General features: G+C 41.3%; 1 protein-coding gene across 3 annotated transcripts in view; it reads left to right on the forward strand.

Moving 5' to 3' along the window:
• The first annotated feature begins 3,449 nt into the window (after positions 1-3,449).
• The window catches only part of IL1RAPL1 (interleukin 1 receptor accessory protein like 1), a 723,738-nt gene continuing 708,227 nt past the window's right edge, over positions 3,450-18,960 (forward strand). For 2 of the 3 annotated variants that reach the window (XM_062608066.1, XM_062608065.1), the window contains exon 1: positions 3,450-4,199. Coding sequence is in view for 1 of the 3 variants with exons in the window: in XM_062608064.1 (XP_062464048.1) it covers positions 4,298-4,354 (57 nt within the window). In the remaining 2 variants the exon portion in view is untranslated. The other variant, XM_062608064.1, reaches the window with a different exon arrangement.

An 18,960-nucleotide genomic window follows, 5' to 3' on the forward strand; every position in this document is an offset into this window, starting at 1 on the left:
ATAAAATGCTGACCATTTTGCTTTACTGAAACTGTTTAGCAATTAGATTGATACTGCAGTTTACAGAATTCAGATGTAGATTTTTACACGAGCAGGGCTTCTGTTTGGTGTTTTCAGGGGGGGAATGAAGGTGTATTTTTGAAATTTGGGGTTTCTTTCCTCATATAAAAAAAACTATGCTTGCTTACCATCCTGTTAGATCTGTATCATGTTGTAGTTCTATTACACGTGCACACTAAACAAGAGAATGTGTAAGTGCTGGTGTTTTGTATTGCTTAGCCTTTTTCTCTCATTACGCTTCTTAAAAATTGGGAAACAAATATACAAATGCAAACACTGTTCAATATCTGAAGTCCACAGGTAGGTAGTGAGAAATCAAGAACCTCTGGACAGACTTGCCAGCAAGGTAAACACAAGGCCAGGAAGTTTTAAGGGCACCATGCAGCTAAGGCATAGTATTAGATCTTGGATGCTACCCATCTGAGCAAATTGAACTTACTAACCAAAAGCATTCTGCATGATGTTAACACTCTTCAGAGCCATATACGCTGTCAGCTCTTTCATTTTAAATATGTATTACTTTTAGAAAAGGGAGTTTACTTTGACTACATTGTTTTGCTCTCCTTAAGACACATTAAATGGGATAATCCTTTTAAAGTCACTTAATGAAACATAGATGAGGATGTGGTTTGTGCCTTTTCCTTACTTCAAGAGACACGATGCCTCAAGATTATACACACAGAATAATAGAATGAGGGAATGGTTAGGATTGGTGCAAGTACAAGCACAACACTCATTGACATTACCCCATGCATTGAATGCCACAGAATTAAAACAATGTTTAGAAAAAATAAGATTATGCTTCTCTCTTTGATAAAATATCTTGAAAACACTCAAGTCATGATCAGGAGAAAGGAGACCCTCTTCTATATTATACATGCCATACTTATTGATGGGAGGACAAAGCCAAACAGAGATTCAGTATATGGCTGAGGAAAAAAGAGATCTAAAATCTCTTTACCCGTGTCTGTACAACTGCATTGCTATTCACAGCAATTCCATGATTGAGAAATGAACCCAAACCAGTTTCCTCAACCCAGGGGTGAATTTAACCAAGAACACAGGCGGTTTGTATTCTGCACATGTGAATGGTCTACATCTTTACTGTGTTATTAGTCTGGTTTCAGCTATTTTAGTAATTACATTGTATTTTATTCACATCTTTTGTCTTCCACCATTTTTCATTTTCCCTTTCTTCTGCCAGACCCTTAAGCAGCCTCTCTGGGAACCTACATAGCCCCATGACCGCTATATACAAACATCTCACAAACATTAACTTTTTATCTTCACTGCACCCTTGTGAATAAGCACAGTGTTAATTCACATTATAGAGAAAAGAAACAAAAGGATGGAGAGATTACATGACTTGCGTATCAGTGGAAGAGAAACCTGTAAAACAGCAGGAACTGAAGGCAAGTGCACTGAGTGTCTGGCTGACATGTTAACCCCAAGCACCACCTTCCTACTCTGACTACTGCAGAGCATGAACAGCCTCAAGCACTCATCATTCTGTCCAGGAGCAAAGACTCTTGATATCATGTAATGGAAGTGCCTGTGATGGGAGTCTGATACTGCTTCTCAGTGGTAAGAGAGCAGCTCTCTCAAAGGATAACAGAGAGAATCAAAGTTAGAAGCCTCTCTCGCTTTCCCTCTCTCCCAACCAGCTAGGATGCCTGGGCTTCTAAATCAAGCACCCAAACCAGCTCTCTGAAGTAGATAGGATGAGTCATTTTGCTAACTTAAAATGCCCTGTACTGATCCACAAAGAGAATCCCAGAAAGTTTTTCATATGTCTTTTAGCTACCCTCTCATATGGATCACTCATCATGGTAGTATCTGAATGCCTGGCTTAACCAGTCACATTAATTTCTGTGGTTTAAAATTTAATTTTGATTACTAGTTATTGCATTCATTTCTGGTTTATTCTACTCTTTTATCCAGCATGAAGAATGGCATTCTTTTTATCATAAGGAGAGGTGGTGTGGTGTGTGAGCAAGCTCCACAAATTCTGCAACAGCTCCCACCTCTCCTGCAACCCACTGACTCTGCATGGCACGTTATCTATCGATAATCCTTTATCATGTTCCATAATAAAATCACACTTTCCCACGTGCTGCTTTTCTTTCCTCTCTTGTCTTCTCTTGTAAGATGTTGGGGGTTTAACAACTGTAGCAGTTCGGATTCTTCTCTACAACCCTGCAAGGAAGCCAGGATGGATTTATTGGTAATGGAATGTTGCCTAGTCTCTTTGTCCCTGTTTTGGGGAGTACCATTTACACAGACATAAACAGATACACAACTGTATATGTTACTTCACAATGCTCAGACACTTCCTTCTCCTCCACCCTCCCACCCCATGCAATAGGTTGTAAGAGTAGGGAATGCCTCTTGACACAACTGTCTACCTGAGGACAGCCAACTCCATGTATATATTCCCAAAGTGCGTGAATGCAGGGCTAGTTCTATAGAAGAGGGGATGTCTACTCCACCTGCACCTTCGTGCAGGAATGTGATCAAATTTATTGCGGGGAGTGTCAGAATTTTAGAGTTAGGTTTTATGGAACATTTGTTTAGTATTATAAACATCTGCAAATTACTATTTATTTCATGAAGTAATTAACATTCTTAATTAGATGCACCTTGCAGCTGCTGTTAATTGGCAATAATGCAGTTACATTTGGCTACATATCTTCAGAAGAGCTACTGAGGAGAAGAGGGGGAAAAAAAATCTGAAGGGAAGGAAATAAAACTGTTCCCACACAGTTCAGAGAGTTCGCACAAAGAAGATCCCATGGCAACAGCGAGGCCCACAGTTTGCCTTATAAAAATCCAAGAATAGATAATGTATCATCTCTCCTAAAGCAACACTTCGCTTCGGAAACCGGAGGGGAACGGGGGGGGGCGGGGGGGGGACGGACATAAATAAATTAAACCCCATTCGGGAATGAGAAACAGGCTGACCCCCGCGCATGTTGCGCACCGGGCGTTCAGCCTCCCGCTCCCTCCCCGGCCCCTGCCTCTGCCCTAGCTACAGCCCCTGCCCCGGGCGGGCGCGGCCCCAGCGCGGCGGACCGAGGCGGCGCGGACAGGCGGGCGGCGCGCGGGAAGGAGGCCCCGTACCGGGGAGTTTCTCCAGGATCTCTTCGAAGGGTCCTTCCCTCCTAGCTCCCTCCCTCCCTCTCCCGAACACCCACCCTTCTCCGCCTCCTCCTCATCGGCGGGCGCTGGCGGTGCGGTGCGGGCGCGCAACCCGGCGGCGTCCATCGGGTGGCGGTACCAGCAGCTGCCGCCGGCGGGCGGCCCGGCGGAGGACGCGCTCCGCCGATCGAGCGCGGCTCGTGGAAGCAGGAGAGCCGTGCGTACGCTGCAGTTCCTCTGCTTCTCTCCCTCCCGCTCTGTCTCTGCTCCTTAGGATATTTTGGGTGGATTGTGGTTATCAGTCAAGACCTCCTCTTCTTTGCTGATCACTTGTCATTCTCACCGGGGATTAGTATCGTTCGGGGCAAGCGGACAACCGATTTTTTTCCTCTTTCTTTTCCCTTTGGAGATATTTTCCCCCCACCACCCCCTCTTCCTTTTTTTTTTTTTTCCTTGGCACGGCGGTGCGGGTGCTAGGACCCGGCAAGCAAGCTCCCCCCGCCTCGCCGCCCCCTTCTTCCCATCCGCAGCGCTTTCCCCATAGCCGCCCAGCTCCAGTGAACCTCGCCGGACTGCTGCTCACTGGATACTCGTGCGTGGCAGAGCCCGGATCCGGCCCTCGGCGGCGGCGGCGGGGAGCAGGGTGCGGAGGTGCCCGCGGGCGGCGCGGGGGCTTCCAAGCAGGCCGCCCCCTCCAACACACACCCCCCCTCCGCCACACCTGGATGGTACCTCCCGCCGGCGCCGCGGGCACTTTCTGAACTAGGAAGGAAGGGGCGACTCGGGGGGGGGGGGTGGGGGGGCGCCGCCGAAGTCTGTATGGAATTACCTGCGCCCGCGGCGGGGCTGGCAGCGGTGGATGGATGGGCGCCGCGGCACTAGCGGCCAGCTCAGCCCCAGGAGTAAACACGGGGCTTCTCCGGCCGAGTACGCAGTGTGGTGACCGGCGCTCGCCTTGCTGACTGATCGCACAGGAGGGATATTGCGGGAGACTCCTGAGGGTAAGGTCATTTTATCCAGGAAAAAGCCTGGCATTGCTAAACTTGGTGGTGTGGGATTGAAATGATGGGTACTTTCGGGATTGCTGCATTATCCTGATATGAAGGGCTCCAGCCGGTATTGGCAGTTGAGTGGAATAACTGCAGTAGGTCTTCTGGTGAGTGATTTTTGAGATAAAAATATCCCCCTCCCTCTCTTGTTCTTGCACCTTCTTGATTTGGGAAGGAGTATTTTATTCCCCCCCCTTTTTTTTTTTTCTTTTGCCTCGGTTGTGTTATTTTTGACTGAAAAGGTGATAGTGAAGAAGCTCTCCGTGATGGAATCTAATATGATCGGATACCATCCGCTGGTTAAAACAAGTGTTTCCAGCTCTGTGCAGCATTCTGCTGCATTTCATAGCTGCAATGGAGGGAGAGAAATCCTGCTTTTCAAGTTGTCAAACTTTAAGGTGGCGATCCTTATTGATCGTGGTACAGAGCTCTGGTGCTGAGGGTGTTAAATGCCACTGGTAATTCGGGTTACAACTGTGCCTGTAAATCCTGCAAGGCAGTTATGAACTGAGGGACGGTAAGGAAAAATCTTGATAGTAGAGAAATCTCGTTAATGCCACTAGCCTGAAAATATCCAGCTGCTCTTATATTCCCCCCCCCCCAACAACTTACCTACTGAAACCTCATACCACGTGTATGGGAGTTGAAGATTTTCAAACAGAGATGCTATCTTTGGTATTTCATACATACATGCATCTGGCTGAGGGACTGTGTGTGAATTAGTTCCTGCTAGTTTTGTGAAGCGAGACAGGGAGAAAAAGGAGAGAAAAGATTGTCTTCTTAAGAACAGAAGCGAGCAAGGGAAGCTTCTAAAGATTTAAAGGGATCCAAGCAATGCACACTGGTAATCTTTCTCTGCACGATCAGTTCTGATAGAGGGAATGAGGGAAGGTTGAGGCAATCAATTGTGATGATGTTGTGCAGTGCAACACACTGCAACACTAAAGTTCTGTAGTGTGTGCAAAAATACATACCCTTATGTACTGCTGCTGGGTTCATGCATAATGGATGGAAGAAGATATGCAGATCTATCTGTAGGAAGATGGATGTATTTGTGCAAAGACGGCGATTATGTAACTTGATTACATCAGTGGCATTAGTCGCCGATAGTGGAATAATATGCTTATATAGCGTATTGATCACTTGGGTTAACTTTGTAGTGCTGCTGGCAGCGGGGGATGGAGACTTGGGCAGAAGAAGAGACATCCTTGCTTTGCTCCTGACAAGGGTCTTGCCTCTCGCAGGAAGCCTTTTTCTGCCTCAGCGTGCTCCTGGCGGAGTTTCCCCGGGACAGCATGCCCAGGCAGGATGAGGCTGCCCAGTTGCTAGTGCAGCCACACCCGCGGAGAGGGCTCCAGCGAAGCAGCCCCTGCGAGGAGTCTGCACAATGGTACCATTCAGCAGGTCCGGCTGCGGGCTCCTTGACAAGGTCACTCGGCGACCTGGGGCTTCAGTGCATGGCAACAGCTGAGCGGAGGAGGAACAAACCCAAAATTAAAATCGATCCTCCTCCCCTCCTCGCTGTCGCCTGCCTCCAAACGTGGTGTTCTGCTGACCCCTCTTCTAGTGTTAAGGCAGAGCTGGTGCTGCTTCACCCCGAGGATATTTAACACAGGTAGGGTTGTCTCTCGGTGTGTGCAGTGACTGCGTCACAGCTTTAGCAGGATGGTACTTTAGTATTTTACAGTACAGCATGACTGATTTTTAGAAAAAAGTATTGTCAGCTCTAACAGCCTAATCCACCTGTTACTTTATGGGGAACCTAAAAGGTGGTCAATTAATACGTTTCAAGCATCTTAGAAATGAGCAGAGAAAGAGCAAAGGACTCATAGCGATTTAACTTGGATGGACTTTTCACCAGATTATCCACAAAGATAGTAGTATCAAGATATACTTTATCTTAATAGCCATTTTAGAATCATAAATCCCTATTCCTGTCTGTTCGGGAGGCGGGGGGAGAGTACTTCTGGAATACAGTTAAGCTTGTAAAGGCACTGCTGAGGCCTCTAACAGATGCATTTTCTGAAAAAATATAAGCCTGATGAAATCTTAAGTCAGGTGAAATGAGTGATCGTATCATCACTGGCCTATGTCCTTCCTCACTTCACTCTGAATTTCTTCCAGAAAAAATTCACTAAAATGCTTTTCAGTTAAGAAGAGGTTAGGGCACAGTGGGTTTTACATCGCTTGATAAACGTGATCTTCACATACCTACTAGATTTAATGAACTATCAAACTCACAGTATTTTTACCATGGAACAAGCCTGAAAAATCATTTTTACCTCTGCTTCCCCTAAAACATCAGTGTTTTGAAGTTGATTCACCATTAGTTCATGACTATTTTCATATTTCTGGAGGATAAGTCTGGGCAAGCACTAATAAATCCTCCTAATGTAGTATAGAGTTTGACATTCATAGAGTATACTGAGTAAATTGGAAAAAAAAAGGATATGAAGTTAACTCTGTTTTCATCCTTCAGGGGTCAGAATAACACTATGGCAACTCCTGTGCATTGCTACAGCTCTTACAGTTTTCAGAAATGTCCATAGCATTCTCTGTTCCACCACACATAATTACAGGCATGCGCTTTCCTTATGGGACTTCTCGTGACACATGGACAACATACCTGTGCCACCCATCTTAGAGGAATTGCTACAGAAAATGTTATAAAACTGGTACCGTAAAAGAGTAGGCATTGACAGTGTGGGAATATATCACATGGTACATGTAAGCTGCCATGCAGCATGCAAGGGTTTGCAAATTCAGGGTAATAGCGAGCAGCCAAGCTTTATTAATAGATTAATTTCATTATAGTTAGTGATACCCACTCAGTAAAAATAGAGGGTTTCAGCTCCAATGCAATATCTGTTCAGTTTGCACCAAATATAGTACCTTTGAGAGGAAACTTTCTTTGCTGAAGTAAAACTGTAAATCAGTTAGACAAATGGAGAGAAAATGTGAAGAGAAATATTTACATAAAATATTCCCAGGCTCCAAATCTCAGACCACTGAAAGCAGTGAGAGTTTTGCCACCCACTCCTCGCTAGCACTGAAAAGCCGGCTTTTAAAGAAGACAGCCGTGCATGAAGAATAATCTCAGTGCCTCCCTCTGAAAGAGCAGGCTTCTAACTGTCATTATCACTGAAGACAGTAGACTTGTTTTGCTGCTGATAGGAAAATTTGAAACCTATGGGGCAGATCTTAATGAAGCTTTTCTACTAGTGACATTTTTGTAATATATTCAGAGTGCTTTCTGTGACTATTATATCGAGCCCAAGTATTGGGAAGCAAAGCACAAAAAGGATAACTGACTGAGGTTTTCATTTGGTATGTTCGCACTTGCAGAGAAGTGTTTGGATATACTTCTGTGTTTCATAACAGCTATGATCTTCAGTGGCTGGGAATCATCTTATTTTTATAGTGCACACTGCATGATAATATATGGCAACTGAAACATCCAGGATCTGATTAATATGATTAAAAAATAGCAACTTATCTAGTGATGCTCAAGTTGTAAAGATTAATTATAGCGGCACCATTTGCAAAGCTATAGATAAGGTTGTGTCAGCATTTCTATTATAAACCTCTATCTTGCTGCCATCCGTTGTGTCAGGTGTCCGTGAAGTAAGAATTTACAGTAGAGACCATAATAGCTATTTTGGATTGCCATCATGGCCTGTCAGGTCAATAATCCATGTGTTTCTTTAAGTCTTTACATGCACGTCTACAGCAGCACCAAAGCAGCCATCATTCTATATCAGTTTAAGTGTATGCTTGTTTTATTTTAAAATGTAATTAAACATGAGATCATGTAATTAAACATGATCACCACAATGACTCAAGAGAATCATTTAATCTACTGTTTTTCATGCACTTTTGTATTGTTTTCATATTAGACAAACAAGAAAACCCATTTCAAATGCAGCAATGAATTTACTTGTGATAGCTTCAAATTAATGCACATTTGGAAGAAAGGTCTTCTGGAGGGGGGGAGAGAAGGGGGAAGAATGAAGATGAAAGGTTGTGGGGTCTTTTAATATTCAGGCTTTGCATGTTCCTCTAAGGTAGTCATATATGGAACTCCATCTATTGCAAAAGGGAAAAACCTTGTGTTATTTGCCAAAGCTATGTAAGACCAGGGCAAGGAAATCGGTTAATGCTGGTTCTCTGTTTTAGCACTGGATACTCTGTTTTTCTAGGTCTCACTGTACCTGTGCATTATAGGTACTCCTAGGTCATTTCATGGTGTTATACAGCACACTATTTATGCCTCAATAACTAGGTCTGAACAAATGAACCAAGGACATCAGTCTCAACAGCTTTCTGTGCTTAGAAATTTTGTGTTTGTAAGAACAGCACACAGACAAACAATAGTCCTTCAGTGGTCATGGCATCAACTGCAGCAGTTACCCACAAAGATTTTTTGTTTGTGGATGAAGAAGGAGAAAGGGAGGAAATGAAAACATCTAGATTTTTGCCAATGCAGTAGATACTATTTCCATTTTATTGTTAGTTCATAATTTAGGTAATGCTCACTGTAGCTTTTGGAAAGGAATACAGAAACCTAATTCATGCATTGAAAAGACCAATACAATTTATACAAATCTATACAATCAGCAGGCAGGCAAGGGGTTGTACTACTTGGCGATTGGTTGGCTAGTGGCGTCAGAAAGTTTTCTGTTCTCTGGTCCTTCACAGCTGTCCTCAGTGAATAGTGCATTGTAAAAGAGGAAGAAGATGGAGACTAGCAGAAAGGGTTAAAAAGGGGGCAGAAAAGCGCATAAAGACATTGGAGATGTAGGTTCTGTTTCTTCAGAGAAGGGATATATTTCTGTATTCATTTTGTCTGCTCTCCACTAGTGAGACATGAAGGCTTAATGTTTCTGTGGTTCCCAGCTCCCCCGCTCAAGTGTTTTGAGAATCCTGAAACTCTTCAGTGTGAGGGCCAACACCTTTCCATTTTCATGCATGTTTCAGTCGCACAGTTGAGACTATGATCTTTCTTCTGAGGAAACTTGAGGTACTTTTACATAAAATAATAAATCAGTAGCAGGAACGTAAGAAAAATAGTGTTACCTGTTGACTATTTCAGAAGAGACAGATATATTACATAAATCAAATTCTCTTCTGGCAAAGCACAAACTGAGTGGAATCTCACAACACTCTTGCAAGTGTACTATGAAATCACAGTAGCGTGCATCATTATAATGTATGGGGAAAGGCATGTGCTGGTGAGGTTAGGAGTGCGTTTAACCGTCAATGACCTGTCTGGGTTTCCACACCAGTTGTCTCAGAATGAGAATTGCGATGTCTGAATGGTGTAAGGGCCCTGCATGTATATTCATCCCTGCCTACATCCATTTATTTGGCAGTGCATCTTTACCAGATTTGACTCTGAACTCAGTGGATCATATGCCTCAAGGATAATTCCTACACCAAGAAGATATGTTGGTATGATGGAAGACTTGGGATGGAGCCACTATGTCTGCAGAGGGATGTGTTTGGCCAGGAAGCTTTTGTGCGACAGTGATCCCTGGCAACAGTTTTAGACCTGTGTCTGTCAGGTTGCTGTTCAGTGTACAGAATTTCAGGATAGCAGCAGGGCACAGCTGTTACCATATAGCACCTTGCCATTCCTGCATCCTTGACTTTTCTTCAGTGCTTTCTGCTGTCTCCTCCCAAATTAAAACTTTTTTTTTCCTTTTTTTATCATTTTAGAATAATGTAACTGGAAATGCATGGTATTTCCTTTTCAGCAAGTTATGTGCATGACGGAGATATGAGTTTTTGTCGTATGTAAATCTGTCAGTAAGATCTGCATATGTGTTACACGTAGAGTTTATTTTATTCAATGTCTCCTCTTAGGAAAACAGAGAAGGCCCGTGAAGTTTCTACTAGATATGTGTCTGGGGGGTCCCCTAGCTGAAGGTGGTGTGCTTATGCCAATGTTAAATCAGGTTCACTGGTTGGCACTGTTTCTGTACATATATTTATATATATATATGTATATTTAGTTATGTACATGCACAAATGCATATGCCCACTTATGTATATACATACCTAAGTATTTATTGCCATACATGCACATTTTCTCACATACATACACAGGAAGACTGAGAGCAAGCCATTGAGAGACAGTACTCTAGTTATTTCTTATACTAAATGTAGGAAACATAACATCATTCAAACATACCATGAGATGGTAGATGGGTTTGAGGGTTGATTTACTACTAATTTTTTTTTTTTAATTATCTGTAAACACAGTTTATTTGAAGACAACACAGATTTATTTTGGAAAGCCAATACTATGTAAGGACTATTAAAGATACCAGTCAGGGCTATATGGTATCATCCATAATTTTAGAAATATACATGGTAACACTTTGGAGGGTGCAATCTGAATGTTTCTTGTGTACCTCTCCAACAGAACAACAGGTACTCTTGAAAATCCCTAGTCCATTATTATAGAAAAGCTCAGGAGTGTTTACTCAGTTCATAGTAGAAGGAAGCTATGTATATTAAAAAAAAGAATGCAAAACTTTTAGTATTTCTGTGTAGCACTTGCCTTACCAACTAATGACTGTCATATTCAGTATGAATAATGTGTCTGTCTTTGGTCACTTCCTATCCAGAAAGCTATTAAGGAAGGAAGAAAGGAACAGAGAATGACAGCAAAAAGAAAAACCTTCACATAAAAAGAGTACCATCTGAAGAAAGATATGAAGGTTTTGTTACTCAGAAAAGAGAGGAAGATATGATATTGAGAGCAGGGGAATACTGAAGGCTGCTGAAAGATACTTTGGATGCTCTTATATATTGTTTTCCTGATGACCAGTAAGATTTAATTGTGACTAATTGTCCTGGGTTCATCAGTAGCAGTCATTTTTTCTCCTTAGTAGCTGGTGCAGCGCTGTGGTTTTGACTTTTGGCCTGGGAACACCACTGATAACACCGATATTTTTAGTTACTGCTCAAATGTTTAGTCTGGCCAAGGACTTTGTGAGGCTCATGCTCTGCCAGAGAGGAGGGGAAGCCGGGAGGAAGCAAAGACAGAGCACCTGACCCGAACTGGCCAAAGAGGTATTCCATACCACAGTATTTTATGCCCAGGATGTAAACTGGGAATTACCTGGAAGGGCTGGCTCACTGCTTGGTTGGGCTTGGTATCGGCAGGTGGTATTGTATTCTCTTCCCTTGTTATTTCCCTTATCATTATTATCATTGGTGGTATCAGTAGTGATTTGTGTTGTACCTTAGTTGCTGGGCTGTTTTTATCTCAACCTGTGGGAGTTACATTCTTTCTATTCTCCTCCCCATCCCTCCAGGAGCAGGGGGGTTGGGGGTTGGGGTGGGGAAGAAAAGGAGTGGGAGTGAGCGTGAGGGCTGCGTGGTTCTGATTTACAGCCTGGGCTTAAACCACGACACTAATCTAAAATGAGTAAAGGGGAGCACTCCAATATAGTTCACGCAAATGCTTTGTCTCCTACTGTCAAGGCTACAGTGAAGAAAAAAGTTTAGTAGAATAGAATAGCTTAAGTAAGCCCATGAATAAATCATAATTTTAGAATTTTGCATTGTAATAACTAGATAAGAAGATTATCAGAATGTGTAATAGATAGACTGGGAGGCTATCACGTTGTGTGCCTCAAGGACCACCCACTAGCTTCCAGTTACAGTGTAATCAGTGGATGTGCGTGTCTGTGATTTCTAGTGTTAAAAGATGCTTCTTCCAAAGGATTTGCTACTGGCTTCTTTTGGAAGTCTGCTGTCTGACTGTATGGACTGCAAGTGTGTTCCTGTGACCATAGTTCTTCACTACCTATTCTGTTTCCAAATCTGGCAACTGCGGTACTGCTTAATACTCAGTGCTAACTGATCAACTGAATTTGGCTGTTTAAGTCCTCATTACTGAAGTCCTGATCCAAAAGTTACTGAAGAAAATGGAAAGATGCCCTTGGTAGGTTTTGGTTCAGTCTCTAGCTTTATCATCTAATTTCCTCATTTTTGTTAGTTTCTATGAAAAAAAAGCGTATGCTGCTTCTTATCTTAAATAGGTTACTAATGATTAAAAAAATCAAATCCTGTAAACTTTTGTAGAATTCAGTAAAGCTTCACTTTGTTATTTACAGCATAGTCAGTCTCATCAATTTCCATCATTAGAAGATATGCAACCCTAGTATTTTGTTTCTTCATAGAAAGGAATGTCTAGATTTTTAAATGCTTGTTAGTCCGTCTCTGGTACTTTTAATTGCAATGATAGAAAACTCATTAAGCCCTTTAAAAATAATTACTAAAAATATATGCAGTATTGGTGTACATTCTCAGCTAGTTATTTCTAAAAATTGGGCAGGTTAATAAAATTACAGATATATTTTAATGTTTAGTTTGTTTAACATATCCCCCATCCTAGTGCCTCTTCAGTGCTTTATAATGTATATTCTATTAAAGAACAATCATATGGCTCAGTGGACAGATGCTGTGCTTCTATTTAAGACTGCTCACAAGAGACCTTCCTTAATTAGTGTTTTCTCTGCATTGTGTCCCTTTGTAGTAGCACTTAATGCTTAATTCTACTGTATTAGCTTATGTAATGTATGTCTTTTATTTCTTCAGCATCCTAAAATTAGTTTTGTAGGTCTGGAACAAAGATAGAAATAATTAGGGTAGGTAGCAAATGAAGACGGGTTTCCACAAAGGCTCGCAAAACCTCAGACCCTTTCTATCATTACTGTAGGGAGAGGTGCTTCCAGGGGCAGCTGAGAGCCAGATGTTAACTTTAATGAGGTATCACTATAATGTTTCCCCTTTCTGAATGTTCCTGGTAGAAACAAAGAAACAAGTCCTTAGTAATGGATTTTGAATACTTCAGTGTAAGACCGAAAGTAAAATTCAAGATGAATGGCATTTAATTCCAGTTGCTGCTTTGCCATACTACTTTCCCAGCACTGCTGCTATTTAATAAAATTGATTTGAAGTTATTGGACCTCCAAGCTCTAAAATCAGTCTGTTTCACTAGTTCCAAATACTTCTTCTCTGTAAAACTTTACTAGATTTATCAATGCTTATGTTTCCTGTTTCTAAACTCTGGAAGACAAACCCACCTTCTGCTTGTCTTTTGATGTGTTTTATCTTTTATAATATAAACTCTTAGTTTATGATTTCTATTATATATAGAGGAGTGTCTGAGGAAGATTTAATGTTAATTTCTTCTCCTTACCTTAATGGAAATTCAATGCCAGCTGTTGAAAATTGTGGAAAGTGTTTGCTTTCCTCCCGAAAAAAGGTAATTTCCATGTTGGTTAGAGGGTGTTTTTTTTCATCATCTTTTTTTTTTTTTAATTAATTTTTATTATTATTATTATTATTATTTATTTAGAACTTTGATTTGGGGAGGATTGGATCAAAATATGACATTTTGCACCAAAATTTTAAGGAAATGAAAACATTTTCTTTTCTGTTATCAGGCAAGTTCTTAGCAGAACAGCTAACATCTTTAGATGCTAAATACAATATGAAAATAGTACTGTAAGTCACCCTACTGGGGGTGGCTGGGTCAGCTGCAATTTTTAGTAGTCAGTCTTTTTAATTTAAGGTTACCTCACTATTCATCTTTTTCCATGTTGTCTGTATTGTGTACAGAATATGGGTGGGTATGAATCAAAGGTAGTTTGTGGTCTTGTTTTTTGCCAGGGTTCAGATGTAACCCACCTAGTTACCAGGACAAAAATATTAATTGTAATAGGTCTTTCTGGCTTTGATGACAAACTTTGACCCTGTGTTTGCTCCTATGCATCAAATCTTAATACAGTGCCCAGAGAATTGTGGGAAAGACTACGGTTGGTCTCGGTGTGTAGTGATTTATAATTTTAGCAGCAAAATTCTCTTATTTCAAGTGGTGAATTTGCCTGTTGCAGGGCCATCACCTGTTGTGTGCTCATAGGTATTACTGGGTTTGCGAAGAGCAGCTTTTCCAAAGGGAAAGCTGAAGCAGGGAAGTTGCCGTTTTGCTGGAAGATAATCCTAGAAGCAAGGAGATCTCTGCTTTCATACACGAAACCTCTGCCACTTGTTTCAAGTCTCGTTACTAGAAATGACAAGCCGTGCTCAAGTGCTGTTCTTTGGGCTAATTCCAGCTGACGGCTTTCGACCATGGCCTGACCACAGAGCTCAGCGGGTACGCCGACAGCATTTCCCCTGTCACAGCTAGCCACAGGAATGCACCCAGCCAGTGGGCTCTGCGCCCGCCGCAACCTGTCGCCTAGAATCTCATGGTCTCCATACCTTTGTTTAATACAAGACATTTTTCTCTTCTCTGAGTTTTGTTGATTGGTGATAATCAGAGCTGATGCTCTGGTGTTTGCTAATTGGAAATAATACTAAGTGAAGCAAAAATAAACTGATTTCGCACAGAAACTCCTGTCAGAGCTCTGTGTTACATCAAGAATAAGCTTAGAGTAATTCCAGTGAAGCTGTTTCATTCAGCTTGCCAGATTGAGTCCAATATGAACCTTCAATGTAGATATTATTCTGCTAATTTTAATGAATAAAGATCACAGACACATGCCTTATTCAATTAACGTAGCAAAACCCATTGTCAGCCAGCAAAGAAGTACTGTACAGCCACTCTAATGCAATCATAAGAGTATACTTTATGGCTGTGAGGATATAATTTTCTTGTTAAAAACCTTTGATGTTTCTTTAAATATATAAAACCACAGGAAATGTGTAAATAAGGCTTGCCAGCCATCTCAAATGCCTCATATCAAAATTAATCTTTTAGCTTTAATCTGTGTTTATTTTGGTGTCTTTCAGGTAATGCTGTTGTATATATATATATATATATGCATATATACAACTATAAGCAGAGGTATACATGTATGTAAGCAGAGGTGTATCTATATGCACATCTGTTTTTGGAGAATCATAGGAGTCAATACTGAAAATACAACTATAATGTCAATTTTCAGATGTTACATTTACCTTTTATCTTTGTATTTACACAGTTAAGGGGCATTTAACCACAAGAGTTTCACTTTTCTTATGCTTTAAGACTACATGTGTTTTTCCATCTGAACTCCTTCATGCATTACCACAGGAGCTGGTTCAAAGTTTCTTAAAGTCAAGGAGTCAAGAGACCAGGCAGCTGAACGACAGTATCTTGACATGTGCAAGATAGGCTACTGGCTCTGTATTAGTCCTGAATTCATAATTCAGAGGGAATCTGTGTTTTGTGAGGGAAGGGAAGCTGCAGGCAGTACATCTCATAGGTTGGCAGGAGCTGTGTGCTGTGTAGATAGGTTTACATTACAGTAAGAGTCAAGATTTTAACACGTATTTTGGTGTGCTTAACAACGCACTGATACATACAATGAAAACCATTGCTTGAAAGCAATATATATATATAGTCAGACTGATGTTTATCTAATAATGAAACCTGAACATGAAAACAGACATGCTAATATAATGCAGTCCACCCAAAACAGAAATAAGTAAATTTATTTTTTATTTGGCAGGGACTGTAGTTCTACCATCCCTGCTTTTATTAATACTTTTGGTGCTGTGATTTTAACCCTGCACAGTGCTCCCATATAGGCTTTTAAGCTTGAGCTTTATTGTGGTGAATGAGAATGAATAAGTTTTCAGTTAGAGACAGTTTCCTATAGCATTATCTTGTAATTTTTTCTACCAAAATTGGCATCATATTCTCAGCTTAAAAAGGAAATTTTATTTCTTCATTTTTATCTTTTACTGGAAATTTGTAGTCTAAAGGTTATTGCAGGATAGAGGAAAAATAGAAGAATAAGATGATGTTCAAATAATACATTTTTTTTAGACCCACAAACTTTTGATTTTGTTTTAAGGATTATCTACTAAGACTTCTCCCCCCCCCCCCCCCCCCATCTTCCCCCCCGAAGACAAGGGAAAGGAGCAGGTCAGAAAAAAAGAGAAGTTTTTGTAATTAAATTTCGATACACATTTCTTTAAGCCATAACTTGTTTTTACGTGCAAATTGTCTTTTTGCTTATCTTAAAGGGCAGAGAGTCCCCTTTACTACTTAAAGCTTACTTTTAAAATAGCTTCGTTATGAAGATGCCCAGTTTTTGTTCAGTCAAATAAAATAATTTATTTAGTTTAATAAAAATTAAACAAAATGTGCTGTCCAGCAAGGCTCACTTTCCTGTAGATGTTCAGAAATAGTTAAAATACAGAAGAAAGCACTACCACTGATTTCAGTATCAAAATAATATGTAATTCTAGGGGGTTCCAGAAAACTTAGTTTATGGAAGTGAAAAATGTTATAACAGAGCTGTTGGTGTTTGATATATGGAATCACTGATTTCAGCAGGAGGTTGTTTTGTTGATGTCTGGAAATCTAGCTCACTTTTACTGATTCATCATATGTATGGGGCATAGCTTTTTTCCATGAGCAAATGGGGACTTCGTTTTCTTTGGCTGTTCATGCCTCTTTTTTAATGAACACTAAATTTAAGTTGAAAACAAAGCCGCAGGGGAGAAAATACCCTTAAATGATCTTGCATTTTGTGTGCTGGGATATACAAATACATGAATTATCTTCAGCAATGTGGAATCTATTTAACTCTATCAGTTGAGACATTCTAATTGTCATCAGTCCCTGGCAATGATGGTGACTCCCTTCTGCATGCATCACTTATGTTGTATGGCAGTAGTGCATTTATGTAGTACCTTATTTGTGAGATTTCATAACCCAGATGGACAATTAGCTCTATACCTGCCAGTTAAAATAACAAGAGCTCTGCAATTAGATTGTGGGGCTGGTTTTGGCAAAGTTCTGCATCTTCCTGAAGGTAAGTTGTGGACTGGTATTGCCACCTTGTTGTTTCATTCCTGTGGTTATGTAGGCATGTGGAAGGCTGCTTTTGGATGGATATTAATGGCTATTGATAATTAAGAAATCCTAGGTGTTGGTCAGTGGCCTCTGGCATGACTTTGGGTTGATCACATAATCTTTCCAGTGGCATATGTCATCCCTAGGGAGAGATCCCTGCCTCCTAGGCCAATGTCAAGCCTTTCCTTAACATCAGCTTACAAGTGAAGAAGGGGACTTGGTTGGGGAAGCTGTCTCTCCACGGCAGCTCTCTGGCCAGGCGCTGAGAAAGTGGTCAGTGTGCTCCAGGCTGTGAGAGGCAAGTGGTTGAGAGCAGTTCAGAGCTTGGCGCCCATCCTCTTTCCAGCATGTTGGCCAAGACCACAGTATTTATCATTTGGCCTTGGGTCCCTTCTCAGCCACCTGAGGTGGTCCCAACACCGAGTTGTTATTATTACTGTTGTAATTTTCTGTAGGTTTTGGGGGTGTTTGTAGTTTTGATTGTTTGAACTGCAGGCTCTCCCCCTCCATGATAAGCTTAGGGATGGGATAGTATCAGAGGATGGTTCAATACAGACCAAACCAAGCCTGTCATTGTGGTATTAGAGGCAGTCCTTGGAGTGAACTGTCTTCCTTTTCTGTTGACTTCAAACAGAAGCCAGGAATGAGCTCGTGTTAAGCAGTGTAGGTGGTCTGCATGAGGGAGTTTACTCGGGGACTGCATTACTTGGCAGTGCAGGCATATTGCCTGACTTCAGTTCCCATGAGCAGGATGAGGTGATAGCACTTCTCACCTCACTGGCTCACTAAGGGAATAGATACATTAGAAACTGTGAGATGTTAAGATATGGTAAGATACGGGGTTTTGCAGTGTGAGGAGACCACAAAAAAAAAACTTCTGTCTGAGAAGATGGATGGGGGTTTCCCTCAGTAAAGCATTAATGAATGCTGTATTCTTCCTCTGAATTGCAAGCTAATAACCACAGGTTCTGCAGTTGTTTCTACGGATTTTGTTATGTAGATGGTACTTTTTAATTATTACATTGTAAAACTCATGCACGTATGAAAGGGAAGAGTGAAATGGAGAGAGTTATTTCATAACTAAATATGAAAAGCATATTTATAAACATGTTTTTTCTTACGCTTTGGAAGTATGTTTGGCTTTATTTGTGTTTATAGGATGCCTATGCCTCTTTTTTTTTTTATTTCCCGTTGAAAAGCCTCAGAAACCTGACTCCCATCATTAATATGCTGTTGAGACATGTCAGCACAGAGCTGTGCACCTTTCCTCTTGCCTATTTCACCCTGGCAGGATGGGGAAGTGTGCCCCTCTTGCTTGTAAAATCAGGACTGGGAAGGCAAATGGGTCTCCAATGCAGGTTCCCTTTGGGGCATCCCTCTGTAACACAGCTGCTCTTCAGCAGTAAGCTACAAAACTGCTTGCTGTGGTGCACTCCTTTCCACAAATTGTCCTGCTAAAAAAGGGCTGATGAAATGAAGGTTTGGTAAAACAATTCTGTTAAAAGGCAGTTTGACACAGCTATATTTCACATTTGTAGGAGGACTGATATGTGCATGGCACTCCAGCAGATCATGTTTGTTCAACAGATTTCAGTTAAGGGTGTTACTGCTTTTAAAGGCCAAGCTGGACTTTTCCCATGGGAGATTTTTTCTTTTCCTCTCCATATATTACTCCATACGATTGCTTTATACAGGCAAAATGTGCATCTACCTATATCGTTAGAAAGCTTTTACGATTAAGTTGTGGAAAAAATTCTTTTACCTTGCCCTGCCTGAGTCAGCAACAGTGTCCGCTGTGGGAGGAGGCCAGCATTGTGTTTAGGGTTTGGATGGGATAGGGATTGT

The sequence above is a fragment of the Pezoporus occidentalis genome, unplaced genomic scaffold (genome assembly GCF_034315485.1).
Source record: "Pezoporus occidentalis ecotype Australia unplaced genomic scaffold, CSIRO_AGI_Poc_V1 ctg129, whole genome shotgun sequence".
Classification (NCBI taxonomy): Eukaryota; Metazoa; Chordata; class Aves; order Psittaciformes; family Psittacidae; genus Pezoporus; species Pezoporus occidentalis.